General features: G+C 47.2%; 2 protein-coding genes across 10 annotated transcripts in view; one reads left to right on the forward strand and one right to left on the reverse strand.

Annotated features, from left to right (window-relative positions):
* The window catches only part of SPRING1 (SREBF pathway regulator in golgi 1), a 49399-nt gene extending 46074 nt beyond the window's left edge, over positions 1-3325 (reverse strand). For 3 of the 6 annotated variants that reach the window (XM_025267584.3, XM_025267581.3, XM_006043042.4), the window contains exon 1: positions 3065-3309. In XM_025267584.3, the coding sequence (XP_025123369.3) occupies positions 3065-3175 (111 nt within the window). In that variant the 5' untranslated portion in view covers positions 3176-3309. Of the gene's footprint in view, positions 1-3064 lie in introns of all 6 variants that reach the window. The other 3 variants (XM_025267583.3, XM_025267582.3, XM_006043044.4) reach the window with 3 other exon arrangements.
* Positions 3326-3419: 94 nt separating this feature from the next.
* RNFT2 (ring finger protein, transmembrane 2) overlaps positions 3420-27285 on the forward strand; it is a 62288-nt gene continuing 38422 nt past the window's right edge. Inside the window, exons 1-7 of one of the 4 annotated variants that reach the window (XM_044930134.2) lie at positions 3420-3619; positions 6746-6965; positions 7421-7479; positions 13012-13493; positions 16381-16457; positions 20224-20324; positions 23465-23618. In XM_044930134.2, coding sequence (XP_044786069.1) covers positions 7433-7479; positions 13012-13493; positions 16381-16457; positions 20224-20324; positions 23465-23618 — 861 coding nt within the window. In that variant the 5' untranslated portion in view covers positions 3420-3619; positions 6746-6965; positions 7421-7432. The remainder of the gene's footprint in view (positions 3620-6745; positions 6966-7420; positions 7480-13011; positions 13494-16380; positions 16458-20223; positions 20325-23464; positions 23619-27285) is intronic. The other 3 variants (XM_006043041.4, XM_044930136.2, XM_044930135.2) reach the window with 3 other exon arrangements.

A 27285-nucleotide genomic window follows, 5' to 3' on the forward strand; every position in this document is an offset into this window, starting at 1 on the left:
TATGGCCACTTTGGAAAACAGCCTGGCAGTTCCTCAAAAAGTTAAACAGAGTTACCAAGTGACCCATCAATTCCACTCCTAGGACCATACCCAAGAGAACTGAAAACCCATTTCCAAACAAAACCTTGTACACTAGTGTTCATGGCAAATAGTCAAAAAGTAGAAACAAGTCAGTATTCCTGCCCTGAGAATTCCATGGACACAGGATCCTGGCGTGCTACAATTCATGGGGTCCCAAAGAGCTGCAACTAAGCAACTAACACTTTCACTACTTTCACTTCTTTCAGACACAAGGCAAGTCTCCATCAGACAAAATGTGGTAGATGTCTACAACTGAGTATTATTCAGATATAAACTACTAATACATGCTACAAGATGGATAAGCCTTGAAAACACAGGCTTTTAATTGAAGAAGCCAGACACAGAAGACACACAGTACAATTCCATTTATATGAAATGTTCAGAATAAGAAAATCCATGGAGACAAAAAGTTGACTAGTGGTTGTTGCCAAGGAAGGGATTAATGGGCAGAAATAGAGAGATCATGGCTAACATGTTTTTTAGGCCATGGGGTAATTAGATCCAAAAAAATCTACAAAACGAAAACAGTTGTGAACAGTTTTAGGGACTCACAATCATCTCCCCCCGACACATACACACCCCTATGATTGTGGCCATAGATCAAAAGTTAAAAAAAAACAAAAACAAAAACAAACTAGGTACACCAGAGTAAAAGGTAGTTGTAGGAGAATTCCCTGGTAGTCCAGAGGTTAGGACTTTGCATTTTCACCCAAGGGCCTGGGTTCAATCCCTGGTCAGGGAACTAAGATCCCACAAGCCTCATGGCATGCCCATCCACACCCACCCCTCAAAAAAGGAGACTGTAATACCTGTGGCGGATTCATTTTGATGTTTGGCAAAACCAATACAATATTGTAAAGTTTAAAAATAAAATAAAATTAAAAAAAAAAAAAGGACACTGTAGGGAAAGTAACAGGGTAGACAGCATCTGAGTCAATAAAGGAAAAATCAGTAGGAGTGTGCTAAACTGGGAAGAAAGGAAGCCACCCAATTATAAAGATTTGATTGTTCAACCAATATCTGAAAAACCACAATAGTGTCTGGCAGTATTCTAGAGACTGGGATTCTATGAACAACACAAAGTCCCTGTTCTCCAAAAAATGATGTGCAGAAGGGAGAGTGAGGGGAGACAGATAAATAAATGATCCAAAAATCCTCAGTAAGCGATTTCTACCACAAAAAAAATAAAGTACGACTATGGACAAGAAACTGAAGTCACTGAGACTGTGTCACCTGGTGTGGCCTGGGGCAGTAACAGTAAGCCTCACCTGAGTTAACAACAAGACTCACCATGCAGAGATCCTGAAACTGAGCCTGGAGTTTTACCTAAATGCAATGGGGGCCCAAAGAAGAATTATATCTTTTTTTCTATTCAGATGATCACCCCCTCTTGCTGGTAGAGAAAAGGCTTCAGGACAAGAAAGAAAGCAGAGACCTGTGGGTGGGCCCCTGCAGAGGTCCAGGCAGGCTGCCCTAGGGTTACTGCGGTGACAACTGGGAGAGAAGAACAGATTCGGGATCTGCTGTGGAGGCAGAAGAAATGTTTTGCAGGCGAGGAGTGAGATAAAGTAAAGCAGAAAGTATGTGTGGCCAGACTACCTGAAGAACAGTAGCTAGTGAGCCTGGGAAGACTGGAGAGGAAGTGCGGGTGCTGGAGAATCAGGAGTTCAGTTTTGGACAAGTAAGAGGAGCTAACAATACATTCAAAAGGGACTCAAGCAGGCAACTGGACAGAAGAACCTGGGGGTTTCAGGGGTTTCTGAATCAGCCGAGGCTGGAGTTAGATATTAGGATAGCCAACAGCATACAGTTGGTATTGAAACCAACGGAGCTAGAGGTGAGCAACAGCAGGTGGGAGGGAGGCAGGGGGCTGAGTCCCTGCTCACTGTGGCACCCGCGGGACAGACAGGGGACGGCATGTGACCACGAGAAGGTGTCTGTGAAGTTGTGAAAACACATGTCCAAGAAGCACTGAGTTCACAGGAATGTCACCCACACATCCCAGTCACCAGAGGAAGCTTATAACACAGGTGAAAGGTGGGATACAGTTCTCTAACTTCCCTTTTTACAGCTTCCCCACCAACCTGCTAAAACTAGGGTGACCATCTCCTTTACTGTTTTTTTTTTTTAACTTAGAAAATAACTGCTTTACAATACTGTGCTAGTTTCTGCCGTCCAACAACGTGAATCAGCCGTAAGTATACATATATTCTCTCCCTTGTTTAGTAATTTTCTATTCACTGATACATTCTATTTAGGAACTTGACTCTTGAAAATGAAAAGGGGAGATTTGTTTTAACTTCCATCAGAGCAACAGCATAAAGCAGGGTTGTCCCGGGTACCCTCTGAAGTAGGCTCATTCGTTGTAAAAACCCAAACGCTCGTACTGAATTTCTAAACACACTGCTCGTGCTCTGGGTAACATTTCCCACCAAAGCTCTCTGCCTTTTCTCTCAGAAATTCGCACAGAGAAGAAAAACTCAGGGGGTGGGGAGGTGAAAACAAAATTCCACCCAACCCTGTTTTGTATAGGAAGGGAACCGCGGGGGTCCTGAAGTGTCTCCCTGGCGATCACTGAGCCCCGAAATTAAATAAAAACCAGGCACACGGGCGCTGGCCTCGCAGCTTGGCTACTTATGGCCCAGGAATCTCCACCTTTTCCAGTCTCCAGGTTCCCCCACTACAATACCGGGACAGTACACCCCCGCACCCCCACCCCGAACCGCCGTGAGGATGAAAGGAGAAATGTCAGCCCCGCTCAGCCCTGGGACCGGCAGGTGGGGAGCCCTGAGCCTGGCAGGTAGGAAGCCCTGAGGGTGCAAAGAACAGCGTTAAAGGCCCATCACAGCGGGCTCGAGTCCCAGCTCTGTCCCAGCCAAAGGGGCAGGTCCCTTCTCCCGTCTGAGCCCCGGCGCGCCGGCGCTCGGGCAGCGCGGCTGCAGAGGCAGGTTCCCTCTCCCGGGCAGCCCGGGGCAGCACTGACCTGCTTGAAGGTGCTGGTGAGGAAGTAGACCAGCGAGAGCCCGAAGACCAGGGCGAGCACCCACCTCTTCCGCAGGAGCCGGCGCCACACCATAGCCGCCAGGTTCACCATCCCGGCGCGGAGCGGGGCAGGACCGGGGCCCCGGCGGCATGGCCCCTACACGGCCGGCAGCCCCATGGCTCGCGGCGGGCGCCGGCCCCGCGGCCCTCAGCCCAGCCAGCTCCCGTCAGCCACCTCTCACCTCCCACGTGACCCCGCCCCACGCACCGCCTCTGCACCTTTGCGTCACCCTCCGGGGCTCATTCAGCCTCCTCCTCATTGGTCCCTAGAGAGCGGCGGCTTCTTATTGGCTAAATCTCGGGAAGGGGGTGGGCAATCGTGTGCGTGCGGCCGATGGAGCTATGCCCGGGTCTTAGCGCCGGACCTTGCGACCTGAGAGAAAAACCTGAGGAGAGGCCGGAAGCACTCGGAAGTCAGGTGCTCTCCCGGCCGCGAGAGTGATTGGCTTGGAAGGACGTGAATGATGCCGCTGTGATTGCTGAATCGTTTGTGCAGGTAAAAAGAAAACGTTATTTTCCCCCCTCCAGTATGGTCAGTGTAATCAGCCCTTGAAATCCTGGGGCGTTTCGCGCTAAATGTTGCTTGCAGGAACGAAAAACGCCCATGGCATTGTATTCGAAGCGCACCTGCCTGCTTCCAATGCAAGTGCTGCAGGAGATGCGCTCTTGCATGCATTTTTGTGCAGTCATGTAACGGCCCGGGGGTGCAACTTAAAATCTCCCATACACTGAAAACTCTTGGTAAAATCCTTCTTAGGAATGGAGTGCGATGTATTAAGCAGAGGGTAAAAAAGGCATTTCAATCAGTCATTTCAGAAGCATCCCACATGCAAACGTTTTATTCCAGAATTCAGTATGGGAATAGTTAGGTACGGCCTGCTTCCAACACAGAATCTGAAGCCCTTCGAAAGCAAGCATCTGAAAGTGGAATCTTGGGTATTTGATTTTGGAGACTGTGGCAAATTTGTGGATGGAAACTTGGGTTTTTTGTTTTTTTTTTAAAACAATAATTTGACTGCGCCGGGTCTTAGTTGCGGCATGCAGGATCTTCTGTCTTCTTTGTGGCTTGTGAGCTCTTAGTTGCAGCAGTAGATGGGATCTAGTTCCCTGACCAAGGATGGAACCTGGGCCCCCTGCATTGGGAGGACAGAGTCTTAGCCACTGGACCATGAGGGAAGTCCCTAAACTTGGGATTCTGTATTTTATTTTCCCCAAGGATTTGTAGGTGATGAGGAATCATTGTGGGGGGAGGGGGCATTAAGGCAAGATTGCAGGTTCTTGAAATAGATTTATGGGACAAGTTCAGTTCAGTCACTCAGTCGTGTCCAACTCTTTGTGACCCCATGGACTGCAGCACGCCAGGCTTCCCTGTCCATCACCAACTCCTGGAGCTTGCTCAAACTCATGCCTATTGAGTCAGTGATGCCATCCAACCATCTCTTCCTCTGTCATCCCCTTCTCCTGCCTTCAATCTTTCCAAGCATCACGGTCTTTTCCAACCAGTCAGTTCTTCGTATCGAGTGGCCAAAGTATTGGCACTTCAGCTTCAGCATCAGTCCTTCCAATGAATGTTCAGGACTAATTTCCTTTAGGATGGACTGGTTTGATCTCCTTGCAGTCCAAGGGACTCTCAAGAGTCTTCTCCAACACCACAGTTCAAAAGTATCAATTCTAAAGCGCTCAACTTTCTTTATGGTCCAACTCTCACATCCATACATGACTAATGGAAAAACCATAGCTTTGACTAGACGGATCTTTGTCAGCAAAGTCATGTCTCTGCATTTTAATATGCTGTCTAGGTTTGTCATAGCTTTTCTTCCAAGGAGCAAGCATCTTTGAATTTCATGGCTGCAGTCACCATCTGCAGTGATTTTGGAGTTCCAGGAAATAAAGTCTCTCACTGTTTTCATTGTTTCTGCATCTGTTTGCCATGAAGTGATGGGACCGGATGCCATGATCTTAGTTTTCTGAATGTTGAGTTTTAAGCCAGCCTTTTCACTCTCCTTTTTCATTTTCATCAAGAGGCTCTTTAGTTCCTCTTTCTACCTTAAGGGTGGTATCATCTGCATATCTGAGGTTATTGACATTTCTCCCGGCAATCTTGATTCCAGCTTGTCCTTCATCTAGCCTGGCATTTCACATGATGTACTCTGCATATAAGTTAAATAAGCAGAGTGACAGTATGCAGTCTTGACATACTCTTCCCAATTTGGAGCCAGTCTGTTGTTCCATGTCCAGTTCTAACTGTTGCTTCTTGACCAGTATACACATTTCTCAGGAGGCAGATAAGGTGTTCTGGTATTCCCATCTCTTTAAGAATTTTCCAGTTTGTTGTGATCCACATAGTCAAAGGCTTTAGCATAGTCAATGAAGCAGAAGTAGATGTTTTTCTGGAATTCTCTTGCTTTTTCTATGATCCAACAGTTGGCAATTTGATCTCTGGTTCCTCTGCCTTTTCTAAATGCAGCTTGAACATCTGGAAGTTCTCGGTTCACATACTGCTGAAGCCTAGCTTGGAGAATTTTGAGCATTGCTTTGCTAGCATGTGAGATGAGTGCAATTACGGGATAAACTTTCCTTCATATATGGAGATGGTGCTACTGACCAGTTTTGTTTTGTTTTGTGTTTTTGGCTGATTTTCCGAAAAGAAAGAAGGCTTCTCTGGTGAATTGTTTCTAATCAGCAGCCCTGGTAACACGAGTACTGTCCCCTGAAGAAGGCTGGTCAGGATCAAGAAATCACTCAACAGCCAATTATGATGCCCTGAACTAAGCCAGATATCATCTTTTGTTCTGGGACAAGAAAATATTTAAGGAAGCTAAACCTATTCATGTAAAGTCTCTGGCTTTTATTTCTTCTCTAGGGTGAGAGGTCAGGGAAGAAGCAGGGGATATATAGAAAGAGGTAAAGTGAGAGACCCATTGATGTTTTACTTGTTGAGTGCAGCTCTGTGCCAGGCAGTGTTCTACATGTGGAGGTGGAAGGGCAAACTAGGCAGATAGATCCTTACTTTTGTGGCATTTACATTCTAATGGGGGACAGAACATAAATAAATAAACAAGCATGTAAATAACTGATCGATGCTATGAAGATAGTTGAACAGGGCAACATATGTTGAGTCAGGAGGGTGAGAAGAGAAGACCTCTAGGAGGAGGTGACATTTGACCTGAGGGAGCTAGCCAGAAGGAAAAGCATTCTGGGGAGAGGGAACAGAAAGCACAAAGGCCCTGAGACAGGAACAAGCTGGCATCTTTGAAAAACGAAAAGACCAGTATGATTGAAGCGGCTTGGTTAAAGGGAGAGTGGAGGCAGGTGAGGCTGGGGACAGGTGAGGCCTGCAGGCCAGGAACAGAACTTTGATTTTATTCTGGTTACAGTGGGTCACCTTTGGAGGCCCTAAAACATGTCTGTATTTCCCAATCAGGACTCAGAGTTTGACAGTAGGGCAAAATATGTTCAGATCATAACTGTCCTCAGGAATACTAAAGAGGGATCAATGGGAGGCTAGTAAGGGATAAGGAGGCAACAGAACCACCTGCTTATAGCTCCCCATGAAGTCCTAAGATGTCTTAGGTTCAAGGCATCCCATGGACTAGTCACTTAAGTGTTCTGTGCCATCCAGGATTTGGAATCTCTGGTAAGCTCCTGTGACCCGTGTGTCCCTTTGGAGAGAAGGAAGAGGGAGAGATCTGCTTTCTCTGGAATCCAGTGGTCACATCCCCACCCGGAACCCTGAATGCCCACCTGAGGTGTTGTCAACATGGAGTTCTGAAGTCCATGTGGTTCCTCACAGTGAACCAGGTGACGTGTCTGCATGGGAATTCACATCTTCATTACCAAATGTGAGGGCTGGAAGGAAGCTCTGGGTTCAGACACTCCACCCCTCTGCCTTGAACCCTTTGATGGGGACTCTGAGGCCACCAAGAGGTTACTGACTTGTCCAGGGTCACACAGCAAATTAAGGGTGGCACCAGTCCAGGATCTGTGTGTCCCAAATGTCTGTCTGTTGCACCTCCTCCAGCACCTCTTTGCTTTATAGTTCACTTCTTTCTCCTCTCATGTGAAGACTTCCTCCGCCTTCAAGTCTCATCCTCCTCATCCACGAATGACACTTTCTTCATGGGACAGAATGTTGATTTGAGGGTTGAATGACATAGCAGACTGAAAAACCCAGTTTGCAAAATGTCAGAAAGCTCTAGGGATATAAGATATGAGTAGTACTTATTTATAGTTACCATGGCAATCTAGGTGCTGGGGATGTTGGGAGACTCTGGTTCATGCCTGTGTTGACTTTTAGGTCTTAAGGAAAATGCAGAGACGGCACAGCAGCAACACAGAAAACGTTCCACCTGAAAGGTAGGCATCACTCTCATTCCATCCGAGGCTCTGAGCTTCAGGTGGTCGGGACAACCCGAAACTGGATTGAATATTACCTGCTCCTCAGGGCTACTTGTCAGAAGGGTGGAGGAGATCTGATCGGAAACTGCTTTGCACAAAGATGACCTCGTATCTTCAACACACAACAGCTTGCTGTTGCTCTCACGGTAATTCTCAAAGCCTGTGCAGCCAGTGGTCCACTTGACTAACTGTGGCAATGATTGCACCCAGGGGATTTTAATTTATAGAGGTGTCCGGGTGGGAACATGGAGAGGCTGATGACCTTGAAAAAAGATTTTTATTGCTTGCACTTCCCAAGAGAAAAGGGCATCCCATCCTACACAGGGCCACATGGGGAAGCACCAGGGTCAGCCAGGAGACGGAAAGGAGCAAAGGGAAAGCATAGGTCACAGCTTTTATTGTGTTTTCCACACAAAGTAAAGCAGGGCAGAGGAAACAGCTTAGCGTTGACTAGTTTGAATAATGTTGGTGGCCTCTAGGCTATAGGAGTGGTCTCTAGCTGTCTCATACCTGGCCCTGGGTGATTTGAGGCAGAGGAAATATTGGCTGAGAATGTGAATTAGATAAAGGAGGTGGTTGGGGATATAGGCTCTGGGTCACAGGGAAGCTGTAAACAAGTTTGGCCATTAGTTTGACCCTGTAATGTGTGTGTGAAAGTGTTCGTCACTCAGTCGTGTCTGACTCTTTGCGACCCCAGTGACTATAGCATGCCAGGCTTCTCTATGCTTAGAGTTCTCCAGGCAAGAATACTGGAGTGGGTTGCCATTTCCTTCTCCAGGGGGATCTTCCTGACCCAGAGATCCAACCCAGGTCTCCTGCATTGCATGCAGATTCTTTACTGTCTGAGCCACCAGGGAAGCCCCATACTGAGTAGATGCCAAATAGACAAATACAGAACCTAAGAAAACAACAGTTAAAACACTAATGAACTAGGATTTCTATCTTAAGCCAAAAAGAGTACAGACCGTGAGGCCCTGTTCTCAGGTTGTGACAGCCTCCCAGCCCCAGCCCTCTCACCATGCTGGAACACACACCCAAGGAGCTGGCAGCCAAGCTTTTCCTATTTCAAGTCCCCTGTGACTCTGAGGTTCGCAGCAAAATCACAAAGTATTCACCAGTGCCAGTGTTGAGTTTTGCATGAAGCCTCCCTGTTCTCTGGGGAAAAACTCCTTTAGTCAGATAACCCTTCGACAAAATCCCACATCAGTCACTTCCCACTTCAGTGCCTTTGGCAAGCACATTCACCTCTAGGCTTTAGTTCCCCCATCCATAAATGGCAGATAACAGAACTCAGGGTTGCTTGTGAATGAGTGAAAATACATAAACACAGCACCTGGGCTGTTTGTTAAGCTGCGCCGTTGAAGCTTTTTCCAGCCTCCAAAGACAGAACTGCTCTCTGCTTTTAAATGAATGGTGAGGTCTTTGGGGGCAGAGATGACCCTGGAAAAATAATGGCCACTGTCACTTGTGTACTTTCTTATGTCACCCTCATATTAGCCTGTGGAAGTCAGAACTGTTTTTATCACCATTTTATAAATGAGGAAACTGGGGCTCAGAGAAGGTAAGTAAGATACCTGAAGTCACACAGATAAGAAGTGGCAGAGCTGAGATTCAGGCCCCAGTCAATCTGACCTCTGCGAAGTATGTGCTTTGAGACTCTACATTTCAGCTGTCTCCTGTTTTGGTGGGTTCACTGTCCTTCCAGGTTGCTTCACATTCTAGCCTTTAAGTGGTTAAGTTGGAAGCTCAGCCTCTGCTCCCCCCACGGATTATTCTTTCCTATTTAGGCTGAAATCTCAACTGCATGCTAGGGAAAGGCCCAGGGAAGGGAGGCCAGCTATAAAAAGGCCCTTGGTGGGTTGAGCCTTCCCTGGTTGTACTAGAGGTCCCCTGAGCCCAGTGAGCTCAGAGTGCTGGTGAGCTTAAGGCAGGCAGGAGCTTTTCCAGGGCCCCTGGGATAGTGGGGGAGAGGGTGGCCGCTGTGGGCACCTGCCAGGACTCCTGCTTTCTCAGTTCAGCTTCTTAAAGTGCAGAAAAAGCTGAAGGCCCCTTGAGGATCATAGCCATAGTGTTAGTTATTGTTATTATTATCTTTATTATTATCCCAAGCTCAAGAAACTAGGCCCACACATTTCCTAGGCTTTTGGAGCCAGCAGGGATGGGCCATGGGAGGTGGGGGAACAGGTAGCCATCTTCAAGTTCCCTCCCTTGCCCGGGCATAAAGTTGGTGGTTTATAATAACTTACTCCCAGGTCAAGTTTGTAAGGCTGGTGAAGCCAGCCCCAAGACTTCTGCAGATCAGTATCTCCCCTGCCGGGTTTCACAGATATTCTTCAAGATGTGAGTAGGTTTTCTGTGGAGGAAAATAATCCTGTTATCAAATAAGTTTGGGAAACACTAGGTTTAAACAAAGTTAATTTTTTCAATTGCAGGCCTTCTCAGAGACTTTCAGAGACTTTCAGAGCCTTTAGTGTACTTATTCATTCATTCTTTCAAATAATACTTATTGAGCATGTTCTGCGTACCAGGTGCATTGTGCTGGGTCATGGCAATCCAGTGGAGGCAGACAGTCATGATCTTTAACCTTATGGAGCAGGGCCCCGTCTGAAGTACCATTCTCAGTCCTGAGTACGTGTTAGAATCACCTGGGGGCTCTGAGGGACTAGAGGTGCTGCGACCCAACCCCAGAGATTTTTTTTCAAGTTAGAATTAATATTATAACTTTAATGAATTTGTATACTTCTAAGTGTTTCTTTTTCATTGGGCTTTATCTAGCTGTTTCATCTTCTAATGTCCTAGGCACCTGCTTTGGTCTATGCCGCTAGCTGGGCGCTGAAAATAAAGAAGTGAATCAGATACAGTGTGTGGCCTCAAGGAGCTTACAGTCTAGTAGAACAGGCCATGTAAACAAATCAGTGTACTGTGTTGTAGCTTGTGGTATACTGTCTAACCCCAAAGATGTTTGATGCAGTTGGTCAACACTAGGGCCAAGGCCTGTATTTTTCAAGAACTCCCCTGAATGATTATAATGTACATGCAGGGCTGAGAGTCATAGGTAAGGAGTAAAATAACTATGATCAGTCCCATTTTGTGCCTGGATGATAGGAGGTTAGGGTACAATGAGGACAGAGAGCAGAGACTGTCATTGTCTGGGAGGTGGGCAAAGCTCCCCCGAGCAAGAGAGAGTTTTAGCTGAAATCTGATGGATCAGTGTAGGTTACCTGGTGGGGCCCGCCAGTGAAGGGGCTTGGCTTGGCAAAGGCCCTCCAGTAGGAAGGGTGGGTAGTGAGAAAGGGGCACATGGTGAGATTGGAGTTCAGGGCCAGAGATGATCCAGGCTGTCTGGCAAGTTCATCTCTCTGAGACTGAGTCTGTGTGCTGTGCTGTGCTAACAGACTCAGTTTCTTTATCTATAAAATGGGAATGATATTAGCCCCTATCTGTGGGATTTATCTGAGACTGCAGGAAGGCATTTAGAATGGGAAGCCCTTTTAGTGGGACAGTGAAATAATTGAATATATGTTGGGTTGTTTTTTTTTTTATTCACCCTGTTCTCTGAGTGGGGATAATTTATATAAGGTCAAGTGTGAAGGCAGTGTAAAACCTTCCCTGGAGCCTCCCTCAGGGGCCATTTCGTGCCTGGATGATAGCTGCCGTGCATTTATATTAAGCACCTACTGTATGCCCTGGGTTGCAGTGTCCAGAGGATGAGTGGAACTCAGCTGTCACTTGGAGTAAACTCGGGGTGTTTTAGGTATACTGAAGGGGTTCTGGCGTGAGAGGAGGAGGAGAGGGTGGCTCTTTGCCCCTCCCACTGACACAGCACATTAATCAGTTCCACCTGTTCTGTGGACTGATTCCATTTGAAAAGGACAAGTCCAAGAGAAGACATGACATCAGGGTTCTGGGGCCTGGTGTTTATGGGAAAGGGCACCCAGTTCAAGGCTCTCCGTTCTTGGAAGAGTAACTCTAGGCTCTCTGCTCATCTGGCAGTGGCTCTGAAAGAGCATCAGCATGCTTTATCTGATTTCGATACAAGAGGCTGTGCTTGGAACTAGAAATGGCAGTTGGCCCTGGAGGTTTTGCATAGGGATAGAGATGCCTGGAGAATACCAGGGACGGAAGAGCCTGGTGGGCTGCCATCTATGGGGTCACACAGAGTCGGACATGACTGAAGTGACTTAGCATAGCATAGCATAGAGATAAGATTTCCCATTTACTTAGTGTCAGATATATTGAAAGAGGTATTCTAAATTTGATCCCCAGGAATTCTATGCATGAATGGTGTTTATACCCATTTTCCAGGTGAGAAAACTGAGTGTAGGCTTGTTAAGAGCCCTAGAAAGGGTGGAGCTAGGGTTCACATGTGGGCTTCTCCAATTAAGTCTTCTTCCCATCACTCTCTGCTGCCCTCCAAATATCAGCTGTAACCAAGGTGGATCCTCTTGGGAACTGGGAATTATTGAACTTGGAGATGACAGAGCCAGGGGAACCTGAGTTCCTGAGGTTATTCTCAAATCGTAGGTCCCTGCGCTCCCTTTTCAGTGAAGTAAAGTGGTTAAGAAAGCAGACTCCAGAGGTAGCCTTCTGGGTTTGAATCTCATACCACCCCTTACCAGCTGTGTGACTTTAGGTAAGTTACTCTTTTCTGTGCCTCAGTTTCTTGATCTGTAAGATGGGGGTATTATTAGTAAGTAACTCACAGGGTTGATAGGAAGACTTAATGAGTTAATTTAATGAAAAGCACTTGGAAAAAGTATCTGGCACATAGGAAATTTTCAATAAAGATTATAACCCTATTGCTATTATTACTTGTATTAATTTGCGAGGGCTGGCCATGACAAGGTGTTGTAGACTAGGTGGCTTAAACGACAGAAATTTATTTTCTCACAGTTCTGGATGCTGGAAGTCCAAGGTCAGGGTGTCGGTAGAGTTGGTTTCTTCTGAGGCCTCTCTTGGTGGCTTGCAGATGGCCACCTCCTCCCTGTGTCATCATATCATCCACCCTCTCTTGTGTCTGTGTCCAGATTTCCTCTTGTAAGGACAAAAGTCATATTGGATTAAAGTGTCAGTCGCTCAGTCGTGTCTGACTCTTTGTGACCCCATGGACTGTAGACCGCCAGGCTCCTCTGTCTATGGATTTCCCAGGCAAGAATACTGGAGTGGGTTGCCATGCCCTTCTTCAGGGGATCTTCCCCACCCAGGGATCAAACCCCAGTCTCCTGCATTGCAGGCATATTCTTTCCCATCTGAGCCACCAGGGAACCTGGACAAGGGCTGGCACTAATAATCTCCTTTTAACTTAATCACCTCTGCAAAAACCCTTCTTCAAAAACAGTCGCATGCTGAGGTACTGGGGGTTAGGGTGTCGATGTATGATTTTCCCAGGGGAGGGGGCACAGTTCAGTCCATGACATTATGGATACTGTCATTTGCCCCCCATCCTCCACTGCCTGACTTGGTGGGACTTCCTCCTCCTTTCTGGTCCAGAAATCGCAGTCAAGCGCTTAGCTCCGAGGCGAGTGTGGACGAAGGCGGCGTCTTTGAGAGTCTGAAGGCGGAAGCGGCCTCCCCACCAGCGCTCTTCTCGGGCTTATCCGGCCTCCCGGCGGGCGGCCTCCCCACCACCGCATTCCCGTCCAGCCTGGTCCTGGGGGCCGCGGCCGGCGGTGGGGACGTGTTCCTCCAGATGCCGGCGTCCAGGGAGGAAGGCGGGGGCCGCGGCGAGGGAGGCGCCTACCACCACCATCGGCAGCCCCACCACCACTTCCACCATGGCAGCCACCGCGGGGGCTCCCTGCTGCAGCACGTGGGCGGGGACCACCGTTCACACTCGGACGAGGCGGGCGATGAGCAGCCCGGGACACCCGCCCCAGCCTTGTCCGAGCTGAAGGCCGTGATCTGCTGGCTCCAGAAAGGGCTGCCCTTCATCCTCATCCTCCTGGCCAAATTATGCTTCCAGCATAAGCTCGGTGAGTGTTGGGGGGGATGCGGGGGTCAACGCCTGCCACTTCACCCAAGGGGTTGGGGGTCTCCATCCCAAGTGCCAAGGGCAGGCAGTAGAGGTCCTCATGGGGCAAAGTGCTTCAAAGGCCAGGATTCCGCTTCAGACCTGGGTTCAAATCCTGGTCGATTAGCTGTGTGACTTGGGGCAAGGCACTCCCCTTCCCTGAGCCTCAGTTTCCTCATCTGTCTAGCAAGGGTTGTGATAGAAACTTCCTCAGCTGGTTGGGTGACTTGAAGGTGTGGAGGAATTCAGAATGCTCCGGTCTGAACCTGAATTCTTCCTCTTCCTAGCTGTGTGATGCTGGGGACATTATTTAACCTCTCTGTGCTTTAGTCCCATCATCCATAAAATGGGGATTAAAATAGTATTTGTACTATTCAGGGGTCCCCAACCTCCAGGCCATGGAACAGTACCTCCTGTCCGCTCAGCGGTGGCATTAGATTAGAAGCAAAGTGCATAATAAATGCAATGTGCTTGAATCACCCTGAAACCATCCCCCCATCCCTGACCTGTGGAAAAATTATCTTCCAGAAGTCAGTCCCTGGTACCAGAAAGGCTGGGGACAGCTGTACTATTTCATATGCTATTATATAGGTATTATAGATACACATTTACTATAACGGTATGTTACAGATACCATTAAATGTGCAGCTTCTGGCTTCATAAGATTGAGTAAGGTTAAATGAGTAAACACATGTTAAGCCCTTAGGTCAGTGCCTGGCAGAGAATAAATGCTGTGCAAGTGTGGATGCTTGTCTTTATTATATTCATTGTTAGTACCTGTAGAATATTTAACATGGAATCCTGCACATAGCAAGTGCTCAATAAGTACAACCTATTACTAGGAAGTAAAATAATGATTCATGAAGTACTTAGCATAGTACCTGATACATACTTATCATTCAATAAACGTGGTCTCTGGTCCACTGTTGTTTATTTCTGTTACTGGTATTAGATCATGGTGTTGCTGTGTCCTGGAGAGTTTTAGGCTATTGTTTTTATCTTATGGTAGAAATTACAGTACAAATTATGTCATAGCCTGGTACATCCCACAAGAAATATCTAGAAGAGGTTAGGCCATCATTTGTGTCTTATTTGCCCCTTTCTGGTATGTTCCAGCTGACCCAGGTCACTCCTTCCTTTTTGGGATGCTACCATATCAGTCCCTTCTTTTTTTTTTTTTTCTTTTTGACCAATTAAAAAATGGTGGTTTTTTTTGGTTTCTATAATCTGTGTGCGCACTGGGTTCTGGGCCCTTCAGCACCTCCTTCCAAGTCTAGCGCCAGCTGGACTAGGGCTCCTGTGGCAGTGTCTGTCCTTTCTGGGTGTCTGAACCCTTTCCCCAGGTGCTGTGGACAAAGCCTCAAGCGGGAGGTTCTGCCCCTTGCTTCTAAACTTTGCAAGCTACTGAGCCTCAACCTTTGTAGGCCCCTCCTTTGTCTACCCCCCCTTTCTCCTAATGTAGATAAAGATTATACTGTACACCTATACCTTTTCATGAAAGAAAGTGAAAGTGCTAGTCACTCAGTCATGTCTGGCTTTTTGCAGCCCCATGGACTGTATAGCCCACCGACTCCTCTGTCCATGGGATTCTCCAGGCGAGAATACTGGAGTGAGTTGCCATGCCCTTCTCCACCTTCCTTTTTATTCCTAGAAACAGAAGCTGGCCTGTTTCTTCTTACCCTGAATTCCAGCAAACTCACTGCCAAGTTTTATTCCCAAGTTTGGTCATATTCTTCCTCAGTTGTCAGGTTTGTTCAGTTGATCAAAGAGTATAAGAAGGGATTTTGGGGTTACTGATTATGATTTTATATGTTTTCAATAAAGCAACTCATCTTTTATAAAGTAGATCTGGAAGCATGCATGGAATACATGTACTATTTAAAAAGTAAAAGTGAACTGCAAGCACGGGAAATTCTGTACATTGTGTAAAAGCAGAATCCTGTCCACAAGGAACAAAAAGTAGGATTTGAAAATCCCCGCTCAGGGAGAATTCTGATTGCAGGTTAGCAAATTGTGGAATAAAACTCCGTTCTTTTTCCCCCCTCTCCAAAGGTCATGTTTTCCTGTCAGCTAGGAATTCTTTTCCCTTTCAACATGAAACTTCCATTTCTTATGGTGCTGTGGTCTTTTGCTACATACGCTTTTATTACAAATAACATGCCTCAGATTCTTTTTGAAAATAGAAACACTTTGGCTACCTGATGCAAAGAGCCAGCTCATTGGAAAGGACCCTGACGCTAGGAAAGATTGAAGGCAAAAGGAGAAGTGGGCAGCAGAGGATGAAATGGTTAGACAGCATCACTGACTCAATGGACATGAGTCCGAGCAAACTCCCCGAGTTAGTGAAGAATGGGGAAGCCTGGCGTGCTGCAGTTCATGGGATCGCGAATGGTGAGACACGACTTCGTGACTGAACGACAGCAACAAACTGCTGGAGATTGTGCCCTGTAAGCAGTATCCCTCCTTGAGTTCAGTTCTGTTATTATTCTGTTTTTACAGAGGAGGAAACTGGGCTCAGAGCGGTGCAGTGACTAGTCCAAGCTCACACGGAGAGGAGGTGGCAGAACTGAGATTTGAACCCAGATCTTACCAGACTGCACAGCCCATGCTATCTAGTCCTATAAAATACCCTCCGCCCTAGTGGCCTCAATCCCATCCCTAAGTCAGGGGCCTCCAGGTTCCCAGCAATATATTTGGCAGCCCAAATGCCCCAGAGATGGGATTTTCTCTCTCCTCTGTGGTTAGTGTGTTGACTCTGAGGAGGGAGGTATGTGTCCTGGGTCCCTAGTAAGCCAGGCCAGGCTGGACGCATCTAAGTGGGTGGTCTTGGCCCCTCCTCTGCCCCGCAGGCATTGCCGTGTGCATCGGAATGGCCAGCACCTTCGCCTATGCCAACTCCACGCTCCGGGAACAGGTCTCTCTAAAGGTGAGTCACCTGGCAAATCAACCGTCCAGCACTGCTGTAACAAATGACCACAAACTCAGTGGCTTAAAACCACACAAATGGGTTCCTTGTGGTTCTGTAGGTCAGAAGTCTGAAGTGGATCCCTCTAACCTAAGATCAAGGTGTCCACAGGACTGTCTTCCTTCTGGAGGGTTCGGAGGACAGTCTCTTTCCTCACCTTTTCCAGGTCCTGGAAGTCACTCACATTCGTTGGCTCCTGGCCCCTTCTCCTCTTTTGAGCCACCCACATTGCATCTCTGTGAACATCCTTCCATAGACACATCCCCCTAGACTCTGCTCTTCTGTCTCCCTCTTCCACTCTTAGGGGCTCTTGTGATTATTTGGACCAACTCCCCGGAAAATCCAGGAAACTCTCCCCAACACAGGGTCAGCTAATTAGCAATCTTAATTCCACCTGCAACCATTATCACAATGGAACCGAACAGATTCACAGGCTGCGGGAATTAGGACAGGAACACCTTTGGGAGTCATTCTTCTGCCTCCTACCTTGGCAGGTCCCTAGATGTGCCACCTTTCTCCCTTCCAAGAGCAGCCTCTCCTCTCATGCCCCTAGCCCAGTCCCCTTACCCTCCTGACATTCAGTCAGTTAACTCATTTCCAGCCCACCCTCATGGTTCAGGCCACCCCAGTGGCACTTCTGGGTGGCTGGTGGGTCTCACCACCATCATCCCCAGTGCCTGCTGATACCTGCTGAGCACTCAGTGTGTCCAGCACAGAGCTGGACCCATTTCACAGCTCATCTTGGAGATCTATCCCAGCAACTTGGGAGGCAGGCAGAATCACAATTTATTTTTCCAATGAGGAAACAGTGGCGCAGAATTTCTTGGCTAAGATCTAAGTTTTCTGCCTAAGGCCACACAGCCTGTGTGAAGCATGGTGTCAGGATATGAATCCAGGCATTGTGCCCAGAGCCTGTGCTCCCCCAGGTTCAAATCCCAGCCTCTCCACCCTCCTGCAAGCCCTTGGAGGGGTGACCTCACTGATCTCATCCTCAGGTGCCAGCTCTGGGCAAGGAATTGCCACACCCACTTCATTCACCCAATGAGAGGATTAAGCAAGATGGTGCATGGAACGTGTTTTGTGCAGCACCTGGCTCATAGGAACAACTTAACTGAGCTTTTTTTTTTTTTAACAAGCCTGTGTATTCTGCAGCACATGGGCTCCTATAATAGCCACAATCTTCTCTGACCCTGCTTTGGGGTCATCTGCTTTCTTGGAAGCACCTAGGCCTCCATGAGATGAAAATGCCAGCTCAGTCTTTATTTTAAACAAATGAGCAGGTTGAAGTCAGGAGTAGGGCATGGAGCCAGAGGTTCTTCTTGACCCTCAGTCTTGTCTTCTTCATGCCAACCCCTTTCTGTTAGAACAACAAGTTGGGACTTCCCTGGTGGTCCAGAGGTTGAGAATCTGCCTTGTGATGCAGGGGACACAGGTTCAATCCCTGCTCGGGGAACTAAGATCCCCATGCCATGGAGCAGCTGGGCCCACATACCACAACAACTGAACCTGTACGTGGCCACAACCAGGGAGTCTGTGCTCTGCAACAAATGACCACACATGATGCAACCAAGTTCCCACATGCCTCAACTGAGACCCCATGCAGCCAAATAAATAAATAAATAAAATTTTTTAAAAAATCACCTATAAGAAAGAGCAGCAGGTTGTTCAGTGTCATAGTGGGGCTGTTGGGGCTATCTTTTTCTCAGATACAGCAACATCCTCATGGTGCCTTGACTTGAATTTTAAGGACAAAGGGTTGCCTGTATCCGTGAATAGGCTTCTAGGGGTCTTCGCACCCTTTGAAGACTCAGGTGATGTTTTGCCTACGTGTGCATATTTCAGTAGCAGTAGGTCTACGTGACTCTTAGTTTAGGATCTCAGCTTACTACTGGAGAACTACCCCACTTGTCCTCCAGAGTCTGGCTTCTCAGGGCTTTGCTCATTCCCTCTCTCTTCTACTTTTGGTTCGGATTTACAGGGGATTAAGCTGGAATCTATTATTTATTGGCATAAAAAGGGCTGCTGAGTGGATTAATCACATTGATAAGAGCAGTTGGTTGGTTGGAGGTGGTTTCTCGGGCTGTTAACCTTGACCACTCCTGGAATAAGGGGTGGATAGAGATGCATTTATTTTGTCTGCTCTATGGAAATGTGTGTTGTAACAGTGTGTGAAGTACTGAGCTGTGTCTGGAGACTGGAACATTTACCGAAACCACAGGGAAGGTTACACTGGGAAAGTTATGACCTCATCTTATTCCAGCAATGCAGCCACCCTGGTCCAGGAAGAGACAGGCTTTTGAGAATCTACAGCACGGGGTCTGATTATGTATCCCAGGGTACACAGGCAGGAACACCTTGCTCTACGCTTCCTCTAGAAATTTCCTGGGTTTGCTCTCAGGCTGAGAGACTACTAAGAAAACAGACTGAGAAGGTTTCCCAGCTTGTCTTCCTGGGGACGAATCAGAAACAAGTCTGAAGAAAGAGAAACCGTCTGGATCACAGAGGGCTTTGACGTCGATGTGTACAAAGCTGCCTGTAGCCCTACAAACGTGCCCCTACTCTGAATGGTCAGTCCGGAAAGGTGCATACCAGAAAAAGTTAGAACAGCAGTTTCTGACTTGTCGATCTGAATCGAGTGGTGGGTTGTAAAGTTGGAATAACAGGTCCTGCCACTTAGTGACCCTGAAACACGCTCCTGTGCCCGACTGAATGTTTACATTTGTCAAATTTACTTAAACCTTAACAGAACCTCACTTTTGAATAAGGGCACCGGACCTTAAAATATGTGCCCCTAAAGGACTTCCTTGGTGGAGCAGTGGTTAGGACTCCATGTTTTCACTGCAGGGGGCACGAGTTTGATCCCTGGCCAGGGAACTAAGACTCTACATGCCTCACAGTATGGTCAAAAGAAAAAAAAAAAAAAAGTTATTAAAACATGGCAATGGCACCCCACTCCAGTACTCTTCCCTGGAAAATCCCATGGACAGAGGAGCCTGGTAGGCTGCAGTCCATGGGGTCGCGAAGAGTCTGACATGCCCGAGCGACTTCACTTTCACTTTTCACTTTCATGCATTGGAGAAGGAAATGGCAACCCACTCCAGTGTTCTTGCCTGGAGCATCCCAGGGATGGGGGAGCCTGGTGGGCTGCCGTCTATGGGGTCGTACAGAGTTGGACACGACTGAAGTGACTTAGCAGCAGCAGCAGCAGCCCTTGAGCAAGAGTTGCTTAAATTCTCTGTGCCTCAGTCCCTAACAGTAAATATAATCTAACATTTCCTATATGCCAGTCACTGTTCTAAATGGTTCATGTACATTAGCTCTCACGACTTTATAAATTGATATAATATGCACCCTTTTTGCAGATGAGGAAAGAGAAATGCAGCAAGTTTAAGTAATTGCCCAGGGTTGAACAGCCCCCAAGTAGCAAATCAAGGATTTGAAGTCAGGTCATCCAGCTCCAGAATCAGTTTTGCTAACCATGGTGCCCTCCTGACTCTGGATAGTTCTCCAAGCAGGTTCACACATTTCTGTTACCTCCACTGTAACCATTGCTTGGGTTCCAGTGGGATGGAAAGATGCCAGCACCCTTCCTTTCACCATTAGCCATGTTTCCTCCAAACCTTTGAGAAAGGGAACATTGCCCCTTGTTGGGGAGCATTCTGGAATATTCTGCCAGGTGTACCTTTGACATTTCAGCATCCCCACAGATCTCTCACTTTGTCTCCAGGAGAAGAGGTCGGTGCTGGTCATCCTGTGGATCTTGGCCTTTCTAGCGGGGAACACCCTCTATGTGCTCTACACATTCAGTTCCCAGCAACTGTATAACAGGTAAGCAGAGGAGTCTGACCCTCAGTGGGAAAGTGGGGAGCTTTGTTGCACTTGGGACCCACAGCCCCTTCATTGGAGAATGATATAGTAGCCCTCAGTCACACTGTAACCTTCAGATCCCACCCTGTTGTTAAGTATACACATGCCTAGAGCAGAATTCTTGAGCAGAAATAGAATGCAAGCTGCATGTATAATTTTGCATTTTCTACTGACCACCTAGTGCACGAGGGGAAAGGACTAGCCAGTGACGATCTCTAGTACAGGGTTGAAACTCAAGCCAAGCTTTCAGATTATGTCCATCTGTTTTCAAAATGGGCTTTGAGGAGTAAGCAGTTTCACCACTTTCTGGGGCCACCCAAAGTTGCATAAAAGCAATTTGGAGAATTTGTTCCAAGGCATCAACATGCCGCTCACACACTGCATTAGTTGCCCGGCCCAGAAGATCAAGGTCCTGGTGGAGGGTAAAGGAGATGGAGTTTCCCAGAACCTTGGATGAATTTCCAGCTCATGCCATTTTCTGGGCATGATCACATTCTCAGGCTCAGACCTCTGCGCCCTCATCAGACCAGGGCTGAGTCAAACTGGCAGCACATGAAGAGAAAGAGAGTGGCTTGGGGAAAAGCAGTAGAGCTCCTTTTTGATGTCAGTGGTCTAGAGTGTGTTTGTGATACCAACAGCCGTTATCTTACTTTGCTTTCCAAGTGAGCAGGGTATTGCTGTTGCCATTTTACAGGTAAGGAAACTGAGGCTTAATGAAACCCTTTTTAATGAATCTTAGTCCCAGTAGGTGAAAGCAAGTTCGAATCATCCCAGGATTTGAAGTCTGATGACCAGCGTCAGAAGGTCATAGTCCTGCCACATACCAGCTTGTGCCCTTTGGCAAATAGTGAAACCTTTAGAACCTCCCCTAGTTTCTGCGTTTGTGAAACTGGAAGCAAGTTAATTGCTGCTTTACCCACCTGAACAGGCTAATGATTAGAGAGGCCAAATATTAGAATATGCGGAAACTACTGGGCAAACTGTGCAACATTTGATATGTCCTAATCATGTCATGATGTTATTGTTTATGATGAATTACTCTACCTTTTGGTAGTGGTGGCTAATGGGGTGGAAAACTGACAATAAAATGTATCCGTCCATAAAAGTTCATAGTGTATCTTAGAAGTAAGTGGATGTAGTGATCAATCTGTGGAAAAACACTTAGGCATCTTTCCGGCGTCAAAGCCAACAGAAAAACACAAAGATGATGAAGTAAAACCCAGGTAGGTGAATGTAACAGATTGGTGTCTCTGGGATAAAATGGAAAGTGGATGGCACATCATTTTTTTGCAATCAGAGATGCATGCATAATAGAGAAGCGGGGTGTGAAAGTCAGCCCGCCAGCCTGGGATATGCCCAGGGAGGGACAAACGCAGAGACGAAGAGAGGAGCTCAGGGCCGCCCACCTCTCCCCATAGCGTAACCTGGGTGCGTCTCAGACTTGGAGACGAGGCATCCCATGGAGATGGGGCTCAGATGTGGAAGGACACTGATGGTATCATGAGAGATTGCCAAAATAGATTGTTTTCATTGATTTAGCCTATAGTCTAGCTCTTCAAAGATCTTTATTATAAATAGAAATCGATTTTTAAAAATAAAAGTAAGAAAACAGACCATTTGACTCCTAGAATGCTCTCATCAGGGGACCTCGGTTTGCACTGTTGCCTGCCAGCCCAGCAGAGTATGTGGGAAGAGTTTAGAAAGCACTCAGTCTGGGCTGTGTGCACTGTCTTCTGGTTTTTGGGGGACAGGCAAGACTCGGAGTGGTCTTTGCTTGGAGCCTCTAATCCAGCAGAAAGAAAAGCGAGGGGCCCAGCACAATTTGGGTGCTGGTTCCAATCCTAGCTCCACATTCTAGCTGAGATACTGTGGACTCCATGATGTCATAGAACTCCAGACTCCCCAGCTCAAAATGCGATAATCATAGTGTCTACCAATTAGAGCCCTCGGGAAGATGAAATGACTTGAGACACATACAGCAGGTGGAGTAGGGCCAGCATGATGTAAAGAACCAAGATATTATTAACATGAATAATACCGTCATCTGCAGGGGTGACAGACAGCAGTGCTGCTCCACATGTGGGCCATGGACCAGGGTCAGTTTGAGAATGACTTTTTGTCTGTCTCCCGTGAGTGAAGTACAGAAGTTGAGTGTGAGGTTGCCTTACCTGGTCACGGATGGGTAAGAGGGATTACACACTCCAAGCAGCACTACTGTAGAGTAAGGACTGAGGGCAGTAATTGTAGCTAGCACACCTGGGTTCAAATCTACCACTCTTCCTTGTATTTGTAGGACTATGTGCATGTTCTTTACCTTTCTGTGACTCCGTCTTCTTGTCTGCGAAATGGGTAGGTAACAGTGCCTGCCTCGTAGAGATGTTGTTATCATTGTCAGTGCTGCTTGGCAGAGTCTGTAGTATGTCTGTTACCTCATCGAATCCCACCAGTAACCCGAGGAGGGACAGAAAGATTCCCATTTTATTGATGAGAACACTGAGGCTTATAGAAAGAACATGATTTGCCTAGTGTTCAAAAATGGAGAAGCCTGGATTCAAATTCAAGTCTCTCTGATACTCATGCCTGTATGCTTAGCATGCAGTATGACTTTGGGCAACTTACCTTACCTCTCCAAGCTTTAGTGCCTCATTTATAAAGTGAGGGTAAGCAATGCTTACTGCATAGAACAATAAGATACAGTGAGTAAAGGGGTTAGCACACTGTCACACATCAAACCTTCCTCCCTGCTTCTCTCTCTCCCTCCTTCATGGTGTTGGTCAGCTTTTTTCCCCTCCCTCCCTTCCAGTTTCTCTTGTGAAGCCTGTTGTGGACCCATAAAACTGGAGGGCACTTTAACTTATGATGTTCTAGGCCAAGCTCATCATTCAATTCTCAGGGGAACTGAGGCTCAGAGAGGTTAAGATAGCCACCCGAGGTCACACAGCAAGTTAGTAGCATATTCAGGAACAGAACACAGATGTCTGACTCGCAGTTTAGTGCTCTTTCTACAGGTAATATTTACAAGGCTCCCAGAGTGAGTAGAAGGAGCTGCCAAGGGCCAGTGATCCTAAATGAGCACTCTGACACTCTGACTCCTCCCCTAGCCTCATATTCCTGAAGCCCAACCTGGAGACGCTAGACTTCTTCGACCTGCTGTGGATCGTGGGCATCGCAGACTTTGTGCTCAAGTACATCACCATCGCTCTCAAGTGCCTCGTCGTGGCCCTGCCTAAGATCATCCTGGCCGTCAAGTCCAAGGTAGGCACAGGTGGCAGCCCCCATCACACCGATCATGCAGGGGTTCTAGTGCGCCTCCTGGAGAAAGAAAGGTTGGACTTGAGCAGAGCTGATGTCAGGTCATCAAATGAACAGAACTTGAGCTGGTAGATCCGGTAACCCACCTCTCATCGTTGCTTGAAGCTGCGCATCATTCTTTATTGTCATCACCCTCCTGTCACGTCCCTACTCTCCAAGTGCATTCGTTCCCTAAGTCTTATTGTCCAAAGCTGGCCTTGATGCCGTTTTCATCTAAATTTCTCCTGAGAAGGGAAAAAAGCACATCAACATGCCCTGGGTCCTGCTTTTCCCAGGGAAGGGTGGCTCTCATAGGTCTCACTCTTCGTGGCTTCTGTGGCATGTTCTGTAGGGGGAACTGAGGCTCAGGAGGAAAGAACTCTGTGATCTATGAGTGATGCCTGCCATGGCTGGAGGAAGAGAACTGGTGACAAGGATTCTTTGCAGTGTCATCTCAGGGAAAGGTCTGCAGCAGGTGTTGGTATGAAGAGGTCTTGGGGGATAATCATTGTAATTCAGAGAACTGGACACTGTTAGGAAGAGACATCATCATTAGGTCAGAAAGCTCAAAATTTATCCCAGGCCTTGGTTGGCAGAAGAGCAAGTTGGAATTGACCATTCATTTTCAGTGACAGCTGGTCAAATCACTGGCCAGGTGTGTAGGAAAAACACACTCTTGTGTTTCTTCTCTACACACACATGCTCACTACCTCTGACACCAGACATGCGGGTTTTCCACACATCATGTAATTCTCTGACACCAGCTGGGTGTCCAGCAGTTTATCTAGTTCTGACACCATCCACCTCAAGATAGTATCAGATCCCACGGGAGAAGGGCTTAGTCCCACCAGACGTCTCCTGTCCCTTCAGATGGCCAGTCACAAGCCCCAGGTTGTCACCTGTGCTTCTGATCAACCAGCCACAAAACAGAGTTCCCACGACCCCCTCCTTGGGTTCAGTCACTTCTAGATGCCCTGAGCCTTTTCCTTCATAGCATTTGTGACACTTGGTGGAAGGCAGGAGATGTGAATCCAGGCATGTGAGGAAGCTGGCTCAACACTGACAGCCTGGAATAACAGTGGCTTGCAATTATTGAGCACCGACTGTGAACCTGAGACTGTGCTGTGCTTAGTCACTTAGTCGTGTCCGACTCTTTGCAGCCCCATGGACTATAGCCCGCTAGGCTCCTCTGTCCAGGGAATTTTCCAGGCAAGGATACTGAGGTGGGTTGCCATGCCCTCCTCCAGGGGATCTTCCCAACCCAGGGCTTGAACCCAGGTCTCCCACATTGCAGGCACATTCTTTACCATCTGAGCCACCAGGGAAGCCCAACAATACTGGAGTTGGTAACCTATCCCTTCTTCAGGGGATCTTCCTGACCCAGGAATCGAACTGGGGTCTAAGAGCACTTTATGTATGAATTCCTTTTGTAGCCTCTTCAATTCCTCCCAGGGAGATACTATTTCTCTCACTGGTGATGAGATGGAAGGATAAGCAGCTGTTATGTGGTAAGGGTTGGGACTCCAGCCCAGAACTTCAGCTTCAGGGCCCAAGCTCTGCCTCAAAGTAGCTAGGGGAGGAAGATAAGGAAAACAGGCAGAGGATGGTCACTCATCACCTAATACCTTCTGCTTCTTGCTAGATTCTTTTCTATGTCTTGACTTGTGTAAGGCTCTCAGCACCCCTCTGAGAGAGAGAGAGAGAGACAGAGAGATTATGATCAACTCTTTCCAGATGAAAAGCTGAGTATAGTCACCCCTCAGTATCTGTGATGGGTTGGTTCCCGGATTTTCCTCAGATAGCAGAATCCGCGGATGCTCAAGCCACTTACAGTTGTCCTCCTGCATCCGTGGTCCCACATCCTTAGATTTTCTACATGAGATTGGCTGAATCCACAGACGAGGAACCTGGGCTTCCGCTAGACCAGACCCTACTTCTTTCATTTCTTTCCATACACCAGCTAGTCCCAATCTGATATGTGGCAGATGCTCTTATCCCATTTTCCACATGAGAAACCTTCAACACAGAGATGCTGAGTAACTAACCCATACAGCTTCCAGAGCCGGCTCTGTGCTCCCCTTTCTCCTACCCACTGATCCTTCTACCTCAAAGACCTTTTTCCTTTCTTGTCTCAACCAATTCACGCTCCTCCTGCAGATCACAGCCTCTTAGACATCCGCCTGCCCTTTGGATGAGGGATGGAGCCCCTACTGGGGCTCTCCTAACGCCTTGTTCTCCCCCGTTCCAGCACTCACCACTCTGACCGTAATTGCTTGTTTAATTGTCTGCCTGCTCTGCTCAACTGTAACCTCTGTGACAACAGGAAATGAATGCATTTGGTTTCTTTGTTGATAGATCACCAGCATCTGATATGCACTCAGAAATGTTCATTGTATGTAGATATGAGGAGTAGATGGATGGATGAATGGCTCTATAGGTAAATGGATGAATTGAATCGATAGCTGGGAAGGTTGGTGGATATGTGGATAGATGGATAATCAAGTGATTGTGTGGATAGATGGATGGATGGATATTTGGATGTTGGATGGATATGTGAATGGATGGATGGATGTTTAGATGATGGATGGAGATTTGAATGGATAGATGGATGGAGATTTAGATGGATGGATGGAGATTTGGATGGAGATTTAGAAGGATGGACAGACAGGTAGGTAGATGGATGGGTGAGTGGATGAGTTGATAGTCTAGCTAGCTACACTAACTCTCATCACCTCCTCTTGTAACTGCAGTGAGAGCTTAGACTCCATTGTCAGCTCAGCTCAGACTTCTCATGTCTGTCTGGTAGATGTCCAGACACCCTGTTGTGAAGACACCAAAATCTGCAAGGCAAAGTAGTACTCACTTCCTGTGCTAGAAAGGAACACGCGGGGACCTTCAAAAACTACATCCGCCAGGCCAATAGTAATACATACAACTAAACATTGCTGAGCAACCACCAGGAACCAGGCCGTGTTTAAGTTAAGCACTGCCGTTTGTTCAAGAACAGTTGCTAAATGCCAGCTGTGTGCCAGGCACTGTTCTAAGCGCAGGGGTATATCAGTGAACAAAGTAGACAAAAATCCACATGCTCATGGAGTTGATAGTCTGCTGAAGACATTGTCTTGTTTAATCTTAACAATCCTGGTAGGTCGATACTGTTTATATCTCCTTGCATGCACGGAGCAGACACTGAGTTAAATAACTTGCCGGAGATTGCAAACCCCAGCATAATAATGCCCATGGCAGTAGGAGCAGCTGATGCGGAGTCAGGCCTTCATGTGGGCCAGGCCTGGCTCTAATTCATTTTCCTCTGACATCTGTTCTAGAAGGCAAGTGCTGTTGTTTTGTGGGTTTTTAAAAATTGAGGTAAAATTCACATAACATAAAATTAACCAGTAATTATTTAAAAGTGTGTGATTCAGTGACATTCAGTACATTCACTGGCAACCATCACCTTTATCTAATTTTAAGACATTTTCATCACCCCAGAAGGAAACCTCATACGCATTCAGTCACTCCCCCTTCCCTCTGACAACCACCAATCTGCTTTATATCTGTATGTATTTACCTTTTCTGGGCATTTCATATAAATGGAATCATACATTATGTGACCTTTTATGTCTGGCTTATT

Source organism: Bubalus bubalis, chromosome 17 (genome assembly GCF_019923935.1).
Source record: "Bubalus bubalis isolate 160015118507 breed Murrah chromosome 17, NDDB_SH_1, whole genome shotgun sequence".
In the NCBI taxonomy this organism is placed as follows: domain Eukaryota; kingdom Metazoa; phylum Chordata; class Mammalia; order Artiodactyla; family Bovidae; genus Bubalus; species Bubalus bubalis.